At 45.1% G+C, this 14773-nt stretch overlaps 1 protein-coding gene across 1 annotated transcript in view; it reads left to right on the forward strand.

Moving 5' to 3' along the window:
* Kif26b (kinesin family member 26B) overlaps positions 1 to 14773 on the forward strand; it is a 395922-nt gene that overhangs the window by 174632 nt on the left and 206517 nt on the right. The window contains exon 4 of the mRNA XM_051186394.1: positions 7965 to 8131. Coding sequence (XP_051042351.1) covers positions 7965 to 8131 — 167 coding nt within the window. The remainder of the gene's footprint in view (positions 1 to 7964; positions 8132 to 14773) is intronic.

The following is a 14773-nucleotide window of genomic DNA, read 5'->3' on the forward strand; positions in this document are numbered from 1 at the left end:
ATGCATACATACATACATATATATATATATGTATGATCGCACGATGCCAGATAGAATACTTAGGTATCTGGAGGCATTTACTCAAATGTCTCCTTTTTTCTTTCCTTTGTTGAATGTTGATGACCATCTGTCATCTACAAAGGTGGGCATAGCTAAGGAGCTATGTATAGTCTTTGATGGTGGTGGACATGATATCTATAATATATCAAGGGGTGGAGAGTGGCCAAGTTGGTAGCATTCCTTGCTCCAGGGTTTTCCTGTGCAGTAGAGTTGATAACTGTATTTGACAACAATGGTTCTGACAGGATAAACATGGTACTCTCCAGTTAGATCAATAGCTAGGCAGTTAGGAGCACTGGCTACCTCTTCAGAGGATCCAGGTTCAGTTCCCAGCACCCACATGACTGTTCGAAACTGTCTGTAACTCAAGTCCAGGGGTCCCAGGAATGCCCTCTTCTGAACTCTGTAGGCACCAGGCATGCATGTAATGTAGGCACCAGACATACATGGAGGCAGAAAACCCACACACATAAAATTAAAACACAAAGTAGAAAACACATTGTCTAGTACTGATGCTCAACAATGTCGTGGTTAGTATGGTACTCTTCAATGATGCCTGATGTCCACTAGACTCCTCATCTTGTATGACATTCATATGGCACCGAAGCCATCTTGAGACACAGGACTAAGGGTTAGACATTAAAACATTGTGATTCAGCATGCCTGCAGGACAGACCAAAGTGCATAGCTCCATCTTGATGGGAAGGCTTTATCCCTTGTCTAAGAATCCTTTGAAAAGGCACTGAACTTCTGTGCCTTAGGCTGCACATGTTGAAAGTATAAAATTTAAGGGGAGAATCCAAACTAGTAACATGGCTGGCCCTGTGTTTTATCGTGCTCCCAGGGTCCTTCACAAAGCAGGCAGGTGGCCCTGCCCCTTTACCTTCTGCCAACACAAAGAATAAAAGCAAACAGTTCCCAGGTGCTGAGGGGCCAGATGTAAGCCCCGATAACAACTATCATGACTTGGGCCTCCTCCTGCGCTAGCAGAGTCTCATCACACAGGGAAGACAGTTAAGGAGGTAAGGCCATAAATTACAGGGGGGAAGAAAAAGCTGCCTTCGCAGGCCTCGTGTGTGTCCAATTGTGGAATTCTCTTTTGCAAGAGGTCACTGAGTCAAATGCTGTGGATGGATAATTTTATGGCCACTAATAAAATTTATAGCCAAAGCAAGCTAAGATAATAAGGGTAATCAAAATGTCCAGCCTCAGGATGGGAGATTGCCATCTTGGCCTTCTTAGGGTGGCTGAGGGTTGGACAGCACAAGGAGGAACTTATCTGTGGGACTCAAGGCCACCGGAATCCCAGAGGTGATTAGTGTGCATTGGAGTCTTGGGGACAGGGCCAGTTCTAGGGTGAGCTTCAAATGAAGTAGCAAGTGATTACATTCTGTGGACAGCATACCAAAAACTCTAAGAACATGAATGCCCTGAAGTGAACCCTATGCTGAAGAAATGATCTGGCCCATGCTGATTTTATGTTAAGTGAACACTCAGGAGTGTTGAAGGATGGGGAGGAGGAATGAGGGGCAGGGAGGAGGGGTGAGGAGGTAGAGAGGAGAAGTGAGGGGCAGGGAGGAGGGGTGAGAAATGGAGAGGAGGGATAAGGGGCAGGGAGGAGGGATGAGGGACGGGGAGGAGGGTGGCATTTTCCTTATATAAGGGTAGAGAGTCTGACAGTTTTAATCAGATAGCTGGGTTGAAAGGCTTTCTTTATCCCCTGCTCCCCCCCCCACCCCCATGGCCTTTGAGTCCCTTCCCTTCCAGCTCCCTCCATTAAGGAATCAGAGTGATGACTTCTCCAGGTTAAGCTGGGCTAGATGGGGGTCTTGTTACGTTGTCACTAGGACCATCCTATAAAACATGTGACATTACCTATGCAGAGAAACATCAAATTCATGGAGGGCAGAACCCCTGTGTTATTGGCTATATTCTTGGGCTCTGGTCCACAAATGGCATTCCACATGGCCATCTTCTTTAAATGAGAGAGTAGGGTGTGGTCCCTGGGGGAGTTTGAAAGGCATGGACTCTTTGGTGCTATGTGATGTTTTTTATTGTGATAAAATAGACATGATCCAAAATCCAAAGCGTTGCATCTGAACTACTTTGCAGTCTGTGTTACATATATGGCCATCATTGTGAGTCTTCACTGACACTTGTCTGCAATGCTGTTCATCCAAAATGGACACTGGAAACCCAGTCCTCTCGCCATAGTCCTGGCACCTCCATTCTACTTCCTATCACTAAACCAGATTGTTCTAGATAATTAGGATGCAAGAAAGAGTACAATAATGTTTTTCCATCTCTAGTAGGAACTCAGACTGAAGAAGGCTTATGTGATCATGCCTCCATGTTACTACCCTGGAAGTGAATGCCTTTCTCAGTCCCCTGGCCAACTGTCTATTGTTCAGGTGCCTACCCAGGGGTCTCTACACATCTGTTCAGGGTTGCTCATCTTTAAGTTAAGGCTGCTGTTTGATTTGTTCTATGGCAAATTCATTCACATAGTTTATACTTCATTATAACTAGTTTATTCCCAGCTGGTTCTAGTGGTCAAAAACTTGAACACTAACTGAATAGAAGCTTCCAGACTATACCAGGGTTACAAATAAGCCGTAACCCATATTCATCTAGATGAATGTGAACCGATTTGTGCTAATCCTGATCAAAAGTATTTATGGAGTTGACAACTACTCTTGGCAACTGTAAGTAACAAATAACAACAAAAGACACTGACCCAAGACAGCCAGGTTGTGATTAAGAGAAAGTGTTATTAGATGCTATTTTCTGGGACTTGAGAGAATGTTACTGTGTCATTAAATGTAGTTAATTGAAGACTGAATAGGAAGCAATTGATGCCTGCAGGTATCTCCACATAGGGAATAGATGCTCTTTGGAGTTCCCTGCTGCCTTGGCATAGTCAAAGGGAGGTAGCTTTCTGGGTCAAGAATGTCATCTAAGATAAACCCCATGCTGACACCTCTGAGCCATTCTTTCAGTGGGAAAAGTTAAGGACAGTGGCCTACAGATTGCAGCTTACAGTGTGGAAGAAAGTTGACAAGTGCCAAACACCCTTTGTTCTGATTCTGTGCTCAAGGCCATAAGCAAATTTAAGAGTCTCGGTGTCTTTGGGGACATATACTGAGTGCTTGGTGCTGAGGTGTCAACATTTCGGTGTGGTTTAAAGACATGTGCCTTCCCTCTGGTTAACATAGAGGGGGTGATGTTTGCATGTAATCTGTGCAAAGCAACCCTACAACACAATCATGGCACATGGATGCTCACCTTCAGGGAGGACCCTACACACACACACACACACACACACACACACACACACCCTCTCGTCACTCTCCTCACAGCCACCATCACCCTATATCTCACTTCCACCATCCTTTTCTCCCCGTGGAAAATGGTGGTGTTTGAAAAGTGGACAGCCGCTGCTAAGCAGTGACATGGTCCCGTGGAACTGAGCTAGAGGGCTAAATGTGGGTTTTAATTAGAACCAATCCAAACATGACCCTGTGGTGAAAAACTAGTCCTCCCGAGTTTGTGATGAGGAGGGGCCTAGAGCTTTCTTTACAATTGGAACAATGATGCAGACAGGGAAACCTTTCTACTAGATTGCAGGTTTCAGAGGGAAATAGACACTTTGTGGCTTTGGATCTGAGTTTTCTCAGGAATGATCCTGTATTTTCCACGTATGGAGAGAGAAGAAAATAAATGTTAAATGTCTGCACAACCAAGGTTCATGGAGACCCTTCAAAATTAAGTTTCTGGTTAGGAACTGGGTGGTAATGATAAAGCATCAGGAGGGTCCTTATGGGTGGATGAGAGTACAGAGGGGATAGAGCTGGAGGAGGGCGGGGCTGTGGAGGGCGGGGCTGTGGAGGGCGGGGCTGGGAGCAGAGCTGGAGGGGAGTAAGTTAGACCAAGGGTAGAATGCCCTAAGAAGTCAGTCAGTGTGGACTCACAGCAGTATTGTCCCAGTCTGGATTTCTTCGGGAGTTCTAACCTCTCTGACCTTTCATTCACTTCTCGGTGATGTGCGTGTGTGTCTTAGGATTCAGTTTCTTCAGGGGACAACCCTCAGGACTGTAGTGAGGGCTTGTAGTCATCCGCTACTGCTTATTCATGTGTGCCCCTCCCACCTGCACCTGACCTAGAAGCCAGAGGTGGAGGGGAGGGGGTACTGGACAGAGGTAGGGGTCACAGTAGCTCAGTATACTGAGGACTGTCACACACACACACACACACACACACACACACACACACCAAACAACAAAACAACAACAACAACAACAAAAGCCTACACGGTTCTAGTCTATGTCTAGTTTTCTGCCTTGATTCTCCCCAACTCCCTTCCCCAATTTCCAATCTCATGAAGTGAGGCACTTAACACGGCTTGATTTCTATATCCCCCCAAATCCTACCTGGTCTTCAGCTTCTTCAATACACTTTGGTAACAATGGTCTGAGGAAGAATGGCATCAGACAGAGCCTACATTTCCGTTGTGCCGTGTGACCTTGTGGATGTCATGTGTCTTCTTTGAAACTTGCTTCTCATCTGTGAACTGGGAGCAAGAGCCAAGCTGTCTAGATATTTTTGTTGTCTGTCTCCAATGGGTCTTGAAGAAGTGATATGACTTGCCTGTCTTAGAGGGCTAGCAGATATGGCGATGCCTTTGTTATCTTCAGCCTTTCTGCTGGACATGCGTACAGCTTTGGGATGGGCTATCTCCAGTTCAAAGACAAAGAAGGAATTTGTATTGGTCAGATGTTTCCTAACTCACTCTTATCCAGTGGGAAAGTATTTGCCCCTTTGACTCCGAGGTAATTCATTCATGACTGGTAGAACTGTTTCAGTGGTAACTGTCAAGGTTGAAGAGAGAAGTCCTTGATAGTGAGTGACTTGGTGGCACTCATGATAGCCCCTTGGTGAGACTTGTCCACTGTGTCCCAGCACTTAGAAGCCTGCATTGCAGTACAGGGTCGATAAATGGCTCATCTGATCAGCAGGCTCCTTTTCTTCAGAAACATCTGGAAACAATATGATTTTAATTGCTGAGTTTTAATAGCTATGGCCACTTCTAAGAGGGCGCCTGGCTCCTCTGACTTTGAATGATAAAGATGTAGCTGGACTCAGCCCAGAAGTTGAATGCAGCCAGCTATCACGTACTGTCTTTGTACAACATACTGTCAGCCAGGGGCTCATGTACAAATTGCAAAGAGGGTAAATATTGAAGTAAAGACTGAAGACTTCCGAGATTTGAAGACATATTTGCAAATGTGCCCACCAAAGTGCCTGATACAGCTAAGCGCCAAGAATAACTGAACTGAAAAGTAAGGACTGGAGTGTACTCAGTGGTAGGATGCCTGCCCAGAACGAATGAGGACATGCCCAGCAAAATAATGAACCTGGAAAAGATAGCCATTTGCTTATTTAAAGGACTGTAGAAAAGAAGATTTAATCAGGTAGATGTGAGCAGCAAAAAATAAAAGTCTAGATCCATTCCACAAATGTGCTTTTGTTATCTCTGTGTGCTGTTATATTGACCTTGGTATACAGTGGACAAGGCAGTCCTGGTCCATTATCCTGTGATGTGTAACTTGCAGAGAATAACCCAAAGTATAGATAGTGAAGGGAAAAGTAGAAGTACTCTTAAAAATAATTTTTAAAAAGACCCAAAAGAAATCCAATAATGGGAAAGGAAACATCCACGGAGGATTGGGTGACAACTGCTCAGTGATCCCACCTCATTCACTCACTGACTTTCCTCAGATGTCATTGTAAGTGAAAACCAGTTTGTGTTTTAGATGAGAACAAGGTGCTGTGGATGTGTGAATTGGGTTTTGTTCCTGGATGTTGTCCAGGAGAGCATCACACCCCGCCCCTGTGGCTTTGTCATTATCAGCCACTGAGGACAACAGTGTGTGTGTGGCAGTGTCCTCACTGGCCCCTCTGGGATGTGAAAGCTTCTGTAGCATAGGAAGCCCATAGGGGTGACCTATGCCTATGGGAGTTAGTAACCCCTGTAGAACACAGGATAGCATCCTTCGGGCCTTCTCCGTGCTGCCGCATCTCCAGCTGCTCTGACTGGGTCACATTTCTTTCTTGTGTGTAGTATGAGAGTAAGAAAGTTCAGGTTGGCAGGATTCCCACAGAATAATGCCACATTTCCCAAGTTAGAGCAGGAATATAAGCAGAGTGAAGTTTGGGGTCGATGGGAAGCAAAGTAAATGGCTCTTCTGCTAACACTGAGAAGTATGATGGTTTCACATCCCTGGTGTTAACAGGCCAGCCACCCTGCTCAGTGACCAAGGGAAAAGGTTCCTGCCCTGAGCTTTATTTCACCTGTTTTATAAGTGGTGGGAATATTTTCTATTTAGCATTTAAGGGTTGTGGCAGACCAAAGAATTTTTTGTTTAGCTGAAGTTATCCCCGTTTCCATTTGTTTATTTAAACTAATGTTTTCCCCTTTGGAAGTAGGTTAAAGTTTTAAAGTAACCACATGGCATACTTAGAGTTTTACCCCACAATCACCATATCATGTAAGATGAACATAAGTGTGTTTCCGTACCATATCCTCATTTTAGAAGTGTGGGTCTTTATAGCAGACAGTGGGGGATAGACAAAATAGACTATGTGGACCTCTGTTACAAAAGCAATCACTGGAAATAACATGGAAAAAGTCTCCACTACCTAGGAAGCTTAAGGGCAGTCTGTGCTGCAAGATACTAATTCTCAAACTAACTCTAGTTTTATTTTCTGTTGCTGTGATAAAATATGCTGGCAAAAATTAAGTCAAGGAAGGGAGGGTTTATTGCCCCCCTCAACAATTCCAGGTTACAGCCCACCATAGCAGGGAAGTCAAAGGAGCCAGCACCAGAAACAGCTAGTCACATCATAGTCCCAGTCAGGAGCAGAGCAATGACCTACATGCGTGCATGTCAACTTGCTCTGTTCACGTTTTTCACTTTTATTCAGTTCAGGGCCCAGCCTATGAATTGTCACCCTTCAGGGTAGGTCTTCTAACATCAGCTAACCCAATTAAGGAAAAGCCCCCCACCCCTGACAGGCCAACCTGATCTAGGCCATAGATGGTATCAAGTTGACAGTTAAAATCAACCATCATACCTTTAGCCAGATGTGGTGGTACATTCCTGTAATCCCAGAACTTGAGAGGTAGAAATGGGAGTTTGAAGACGTCAAGGCTAGTCCTAGCTATATACCTAATTCTAGGCTAGCCTGGGCTATAAGAAACCCTGTCTCAAAAACAAAACAAATAACAAAAAGAAACAAAGCAGAAATCATCCATGGTCCTGTTAATGGATCCAAGGAAAAGAAGTCCAAATGTTCTAAACCCTCCATGAAAAACCATTGGTAATTCATGGTAGCTGTGTCTATTTTTATCTGTGTCTGTAATCCACTTGCCTTCCCCCAGCTGACCCCAAACACTGCTCCTGAGATCCCTTTATCCCTGAATCCCTGGTTCTGCATTAGCAGGCTTGCTCCTGCCTTCATCAGCCGAACCTCTGCCATTTCCCTACTTTGTGAGCTCTTGGGGCCTTCTTGGTTTGAAGCTAGCATTAGTTCATGTCACAGTTTGGATCCTGGCCTATGAAGAGCATGTGGCTAATGAGTGACACTTTCCTCATCCCAGGAAGGGAAAATGTAGGTGTAATGCAACCCAACATATTGAGGTTATTTCACTCCATTATTTTAAATAGAGACAAGGAAGTAACCTAGCTAACATGCTGGGAAATGGTCACGGAATCCCCATGCACCCTGGGTTATAAGAATGGGTGGAATTAAACCCACCCCAATCGCCAGACAGCAAGCTGATGGCAATGGGTAGAAATTCTGTGAGCCCCAGGTAATGAGCTCCATGTCATTTTCTTTGTCAGATCTCCCAGCTGATGACAGACACCGGCAGAGAGGGTCTGACAGAATCGGCCCTGAACCGCTACAATGCAGACAAGCCTGCAGCTGTCAGCGTCCCTGCCTCACAGGCCTCCTGTGTGGCCAGTGAGACTTCCACAGGTACCTCGGTGGCTGCTTCCTTCTTTGCACGGTAAGAGATGCTCAGACCCTTGGACGGACCCAGCTGGTGAACCTCCTATATGGACCGGATCAGCTGAAAGCCTTAGACTGTGTTAGGACTGCCCTTTGAGTTGGCAATTGACGGCAAGACTTCTCAATGGGGCACTGCTGACATTGTCAGTCATAACTGTGATGAGAGAACTGTGCTGTGCAGCATCTTTGGTCTTGTCTACTACCAGCCAGCCTTTCTCCCTACTATGTTCTGGAATAGTCAGATGTGCCCTGGATTGAGACTATTGTGACAATGTACTGCTCTAAAGATGCTCTTCTTTGGGGTATGGATGTTGTAGGTACAGACCTGTGGCTAGTGACCCCAGGCCTATCGGCTTATGAACCTGCCAAGAAGAGACTACTAAAGAGATGGCAGGTGGTTTCCCTTTTGGCACACTAGCTGCACATTTAACCAATCAAACATTGGATAGACAGCTAGTTGTAGGGCATTTAAAGCCACAAGAACCAAAAATGAAAGATATTTGAACTATGCTGTCTGCCTAATTTTAGAGCAAGGCAGAGACAGGGCTGGAGACAAAGGACAGCTGAGTGGGACAGCAGGGTTGTCTAATTCAATCTCATGAGTTTATGAACAAGGGAACTGAGGGTCAGGAAAGTTCGTCTGTGTTAATTCATAGCAGAGACAGAAGTAGCAGATGGTTAGGACCTCTGCTCTGCTCTTCACAATTCACTTTTTACTTGATACCTGGAGCTAAACCTTAGAAAATTTTCTCTGTCTAAGGTTCTCAGGCTCCAGAGTAAACAGGATCTGGAATAAATAGCACTGGGCGTGGAGTCAGAGGGTTTGCATGCCTCAGTTTCCACATCTGTAAAATGGGGATGATGTGTGCATATGCATATGCGTGTACATACAGATCAGAGGATAACCTGTGGGAGTTTGTTCATTTCTTCCACCATGCTAGTTTGGAGATTGAGCTAGGTCATCAGGCTTGGTGGCAAGTACCTTATGTACTGAGTCCTCTTCTGGTTCTTTTGTATCTTCTTTGTCATGATCACTGATAGCACCTGGAGCTTGTCTTCAGAGTGTGCAGAGGGGCAGAGTGCCATGCAAAAAGCACGTGCACACACTTTCCCCTCATCCCTTACCCATCACCCCAGTTTGTCTTTGGGTCTCCCTCCCTTCGCTAAGTTAGGCAGTGTATGAACAACCTGCCTGTCATGAACAGGCACCTACAGCAGATAGAGAGGGTCTGCAGTGTCAAGAGACAGAACCAGGGGTCAGTCACATCTCTGGATTCCCAGAAGTCCCTGAAGAGGGATTTATACATTTCTGTAGCCAGTTCACAGCAGCTCAGGGCCCGTTGCCTTGTTCCTGCTATTACTGTTCCTGTAACATAATGCTCAAGATGGAGTGATTTATAAGGAACAAGAGGTTATTTCTTTTTGTTCTAGAGACTGGGAAGTCCAAGATCAGGATACCAGTGTTTATGTAAAGGCTGCTCTCTGTTTCCAACATGGCAACTTGATGCTCTGTCCTCACGAGGCAAAAGAGAGAATGGCAAGAGAGACAAAGTTTCTTCTGAGCTGCTGTGGTCTAGTGGTCTTCTGAAGGCCCAGCCTCCTAAGACTAGGGCAGTAGGTATCCAGCTCCAATGCGAGGTTTGGAAGGGACACATTCAAATTGTTGCATTTGTTAAATATAAGAATAAAAAAAAATTTCTCCTTCTCTCCACTGTTCTTGGGGGAAAAGAAACTTAAAAAAATGATAGCAGCCCAGGCTATGAGGGTTATTTGGTGGAGAGGGCATTTGCTCAGCATATGTGAAGCTCTGAACTGGATCTTCAGCACTGCATAGACAGGGCAATGGAGCACACACCTGAAATCTCCGCACTTGGGAGACAGGAGATTTAAAAAATTAAGGCCATCCTTGGCTACATAGTGAGCTAGAGGTCAGCCATTCTGTCTCCAAGGAAAAGAACTAAAAGTGATGGCAGCAGATGTAAAGAGGAAATTGGCACATCTACCCTCAGATTGGTCAGTCATGTGTTCGTATTGAGCACGAAGGTCATTTCAAATGTGCAACTCCTTTAGCATCCATTTTACATAACTGAGAAGAAATGATGAGGTAGGTAGGATATGGTTAGACTTCCTCATGTGTTGACGGTTCACTAATTATGTCCTTTGCTTTCTATCATTTAAAGCACACAAAACCCAATGGAGGGGAACCCTGTCATTGGGGTTGAGGCAGTGGAAATTTTCTGTTATTTGAAAAACAATGAGTAGATCTTGTATCATGCATGGAATTGCCTCAAACCTTGGAAAAGAAAATGAATCCTTCAGATGACCTCATATCTTCACATTGAGTTTTCATTCCCAAATAATCTGAAGAATCATAAACAATTGTGTTTTTTTTCCCATGTGTTTCTGTCCCTCCTCCTGTGACCCTCTTCTTATATTTAATGACTTACCTACCATTTGAAGATCTGGTTAACGGTATTTTTTTTCTCTTGATTAAAAATATGTTTGTCCTAAGTTTGATATACTGTGGATAAACTCTAGTGTTCAATATAGTGGGATGGCTAATCCTGATTGCCAACTTGATTGGATTGTGAAGTGAATAGGGGATCAGTAAAACCCACCCCTGGACATGTCTGGGAGGAATTCCCAGAGACAAGAGGACCATAATGGTTCTTATATAATGGATGGATCAGTCAAGTCCTTAGTGTATTCACAGGTAACACGATTATGTTATGTGGGGAAAGGTCAGCATGAGGGTTAGTTGGAAGACGTTGACACTGTGGATACGTCCTTGGAGGCTCTATGCCACCTGGTCTCTTTCCCGTGCTGCCCTCCTCTCTCTGCTTCCTGTTTACCAGTAATTGAAGATCGGCCATGTGCTGCTGCTGTCATGTTCTGTCAAGAGTAGGGGGCAAAGTCTCTATGGATTGAGCTTCCTGAAATGTGATCTAAGATAAATCCTGTCTCCCCTGAATTGTTTATGACAAGGATTTTGGTCACAATGGTGACAAAGTAACCAACACATCTTATGTTCATTTTGTAGGATCCATGTGCTCTGCCTTTTTACCTGCCATACTGTCCTGTCCTTCCATGAAGTTACTGTCATGCCCATGGTCCCTGTCATCAGCTCCCCACAGGGACAGATCTTAGTGTCACATATACACTGCACCACTTATCTCACCTTTTGTCGTTGGTCCAAACCTGTTCTTTCCCTAGGAATGTTGCTATGCTGGCATCCATCAAACCCTCCCCGGCCATTCCTTTCGTCTTTGTCTTTAAGTGGCCCCTTGACTGCCTGACAGTTTTCTCCAAGTCTCTTGAACATGTGCCTGACTGTTACATGACTGATTTGAACAGTAGCTCCTGAGGCTGAGCTGTGACTATTCCCATTCTCATTGCCATTACATCTACTGTCTTGATGATAGCCAAATACAAGTAGCTTCTGGTTTGCACTGGCTACAGCGAAGGCTTTGTGTGTATGATCTTGGATAGAAGAGGCTTCCTTCCATCCCTAGGTACTTTACACGTAATAGTGGTACTTGGTTGTGTGCTCTTGAGTTTAAATCCAAGAGGGATGAGGAGGATCACGGGACTGCCCATAGTTGGTCCCCTTGTCCTTTATCAAATACAGTTCCCTGCAGGGACACTTGAGAAACATATCAACAGCCATTATTGGGAAAGGCCACCTGAACACCACAATTGGTCTCAGGAGATGCAGGAAGAGAAAAATGGAGCCAGGAACACACAGATTTGTCTCTTGCTTGCTGACTTACAGCCTTGCTTGCTGCCTCCAGCTTTACTGACTGGGATAGCTGATTTCCAGGATTGTGTTTATTATTAGAATTCTACCACAACAGATTTGTTTTAAAAAAATCACTCAAAACCTAAAAGCACACAACAAGAGCTGTGTCAGAACTTTCAGGAGTATACTGTAGAAATTCTCTGTTATTATTTTCCCAGTTTCTTGTGTTTTCACAGCAGCACATGGTACCTATCCTGCCTCCTCACTCTTGCAGGCCTCATTTGGATGGACTGTCCTCTCCCCCCTCCCATCACACACTAGCTAGTCCTCCATTCTAATTCTGCTTATTCCACAGCTCCCCGTGGAAGCAGGGCCACTGTGGCACTGCCTATGGGACACTGGTGAGGGACACTGTGCACAGTTGTGTCAGTGGTGCATGGAACAGGGCACCCAATTGTGAATGGGCCTGAAGTGGGGCCCGAACACTACCAGCTCCTGCAGGGCTCCAATGGGGTGGTATTTTTTCCCAAACCACCTGCAGGAGTGGCCTGGGTTCCAGATGCTCCAAGCTTTCCTGCCCCCTTCCTTGGCAGCTAAGCAGAGCCAGGCAAGGATCTATGAAGGCCAAACTATCACCCTCAGGATCTCTGGCTAATGTGTTCCTGGCAGGCTTAGCTTTACTCTTCTTAGAAAAGGTTCTGAGCACTTCTTGGAAAAGAAAGAACTATTGCTCATGCATATGGATGAGGTGAACTTTTAGGAGCTGTAGTTGTATAAATATAGTTTCACTTAAAACTCACTTCAGTGGCTGTGTGAAAGGAAGACATTAAGAAGGAGCCAAGTGAGTAGTATCTGGTGCCTTTGGATTTCCGGGGCCCCAGGAAACAGTATCAGGTGTAAGTTGCATGAAGAAATACCTCATGGGTTGTGTAAGACATGGCAAAAGCAATGCAAACAAGTGACTGCATTTATTGCCTACACTGTGGAGACTTGTGTTAAAGAGAATCTGAAGGTGCTGGAGAGTTTGGATCACCAATCAGGAGTGCTTGTTGCTTTATTAGAGAACCTGCATTTGAGTCTCACAACTGTCTGTAACTCCAGTCTCAGGGGCTCTGATGCCCTAATGTGCCTTCCTGAACATCCATCTAGACTGTTTATATTGAGCAGAGCAGAAGTGGTACCTGTTTGGCACATACCAGTGTGAGACCCTATACCCATAAGTGCATCCCTAACCATCTCCTGCTATGGAGAGCATGTACTATGTGCATTTCCCCCTAAGCAAGGATTGTGTCTAACACCATCTTGCTGAAGTGTTGGCTGTCATCTCACAATATCTAGGGACCATTTGGAACAAATCCCTGGCCATGTCTTGGTGCTGATGTTTGAAGGCAAAGTGTCAGTGAACCTGTAGCATCCCAGGGATCCTTGGTAACTGCTTTCTGCACCTGTGGTTCTGGTTTTGATTGTCTTTTTTACTGGTGTTGATGATAGCCTGGAAAGGACACTGAGCAATGTAAATTGGAAGATGGTCCAGCTCAAAGCTTAACCCCAAGCCCCAAACCAGGCAATTAACTTGACCTCTCCAATCTTTGATTTTCTGTTGTTTCTGGATATCATCCTGTCTGCTTCAGAGTGTCATGGTGAAGGTTAAGATAGCATGTGATCATCTGAGTCTCAGAGATGGCATTAACACAGAACCTGCCACAGAAGGATAGAGCGCAATACTGGGTGAGAAACTCAGTGAACCCTCCATGTAGACACCCACTTTGTACCTGCCTTTGTCTGGTCTTTGTAATCCTGCCTGATAGCTACCCAGGTCTCTATAGCCATTGCAAAGATCTGGCTTCATGCCTCAGAAAGGAAGCCTCAGGGAGTGCAGACCAACAGCTCTTAAAACCCATAGGGAGTTCTCCAAAGACTGGAGGAGAGAAGGGCACCCTTGAGGCCATGCTCTTGTGAGTCCACTATATAATCCTAGATATCTGAGGGTGTGTTTGCTTGCTTGCCTGCTTCATCTGTTCATTCAGTCAGGGTCTTACTTTGAAGATCAGGTTGACTTTGAACTTACGATGTAGTTCAAGCTGGTGTTGAACTTAGGATCCTCCTACCTCTACTTCCCAAGTGCATTCATTACAAACATCCATCATCATGTCTGGCTTTGAAGGTGTTTCATTTCTTGGATTTTGTGGGCCTGTTCTCCACTGCCCTAGCACTGGGATCACAATGGAGTAGCACCATTCCTGGCTTTTACAGGTGGGTTCTGAGTGATAGAACTAGGATCCTCCTGTTTACATGCAAGGCAAGTACTTTACTGACTGATTGTGTCCCTAGCCCCCAGCTCTTGACTTCATAGTCCAGACAAATTGTTCTCTAATAAAGGAAAGGAGAAAGAAAGGAAGAGCAATAAAGAATTATGTCACCAGGTGGAAATGGGAGGAGAGGATCAAAAGTTCAAGGCCAGCCTTAGCTACATTTCAAGTCCAAGGCCAGACTGGGCTACATGACTGTGGAAAGAAGAATTCTGTTACCCTAGGGCGCAGTGGTGAGTCATGCCACAAATGCCACAAGTCAAAATTGTCATGACATTGACCTTGTAAATCAACCAAAGCATTAAATTAAATCAAAGTGAAAAATGGAAGATACTCTTTTGCTTATGATTTGAATTTGGGGGTGACGTACAGTATGCAAAAAGGAGTAGAAGCAAGGGTCAAGTACAGAGGAGAAGAAGGGGGATGAGGAGGAGGGTGCACCTCTGCTACCACCCTGCTACAGTATGCTTGCAAGTAGTTTCCTCTTGTCTGGATTTACCCATTTGGCAACCATTGCAGCTTCCATGGTCTGAGGCAATTCCCCAGTTCCATGCACCACCCTCATCATCACACTTTTATTTAGCTTCTGAAG

This window comes from Phodopus roborovskii, unplaced genomic scaffold (assembly GCF_943737965.1).
Source record: "Phodopus roborovskii unplaced genomic scaffold, PHOROB, whole genome shotgun sequence".
Lineage (NCBI taxonomy): Eukaryota > Metazoa > Chordata > Mammalia > Rodentia > Cricetidae > Phodopus > Phodopus roborovskii.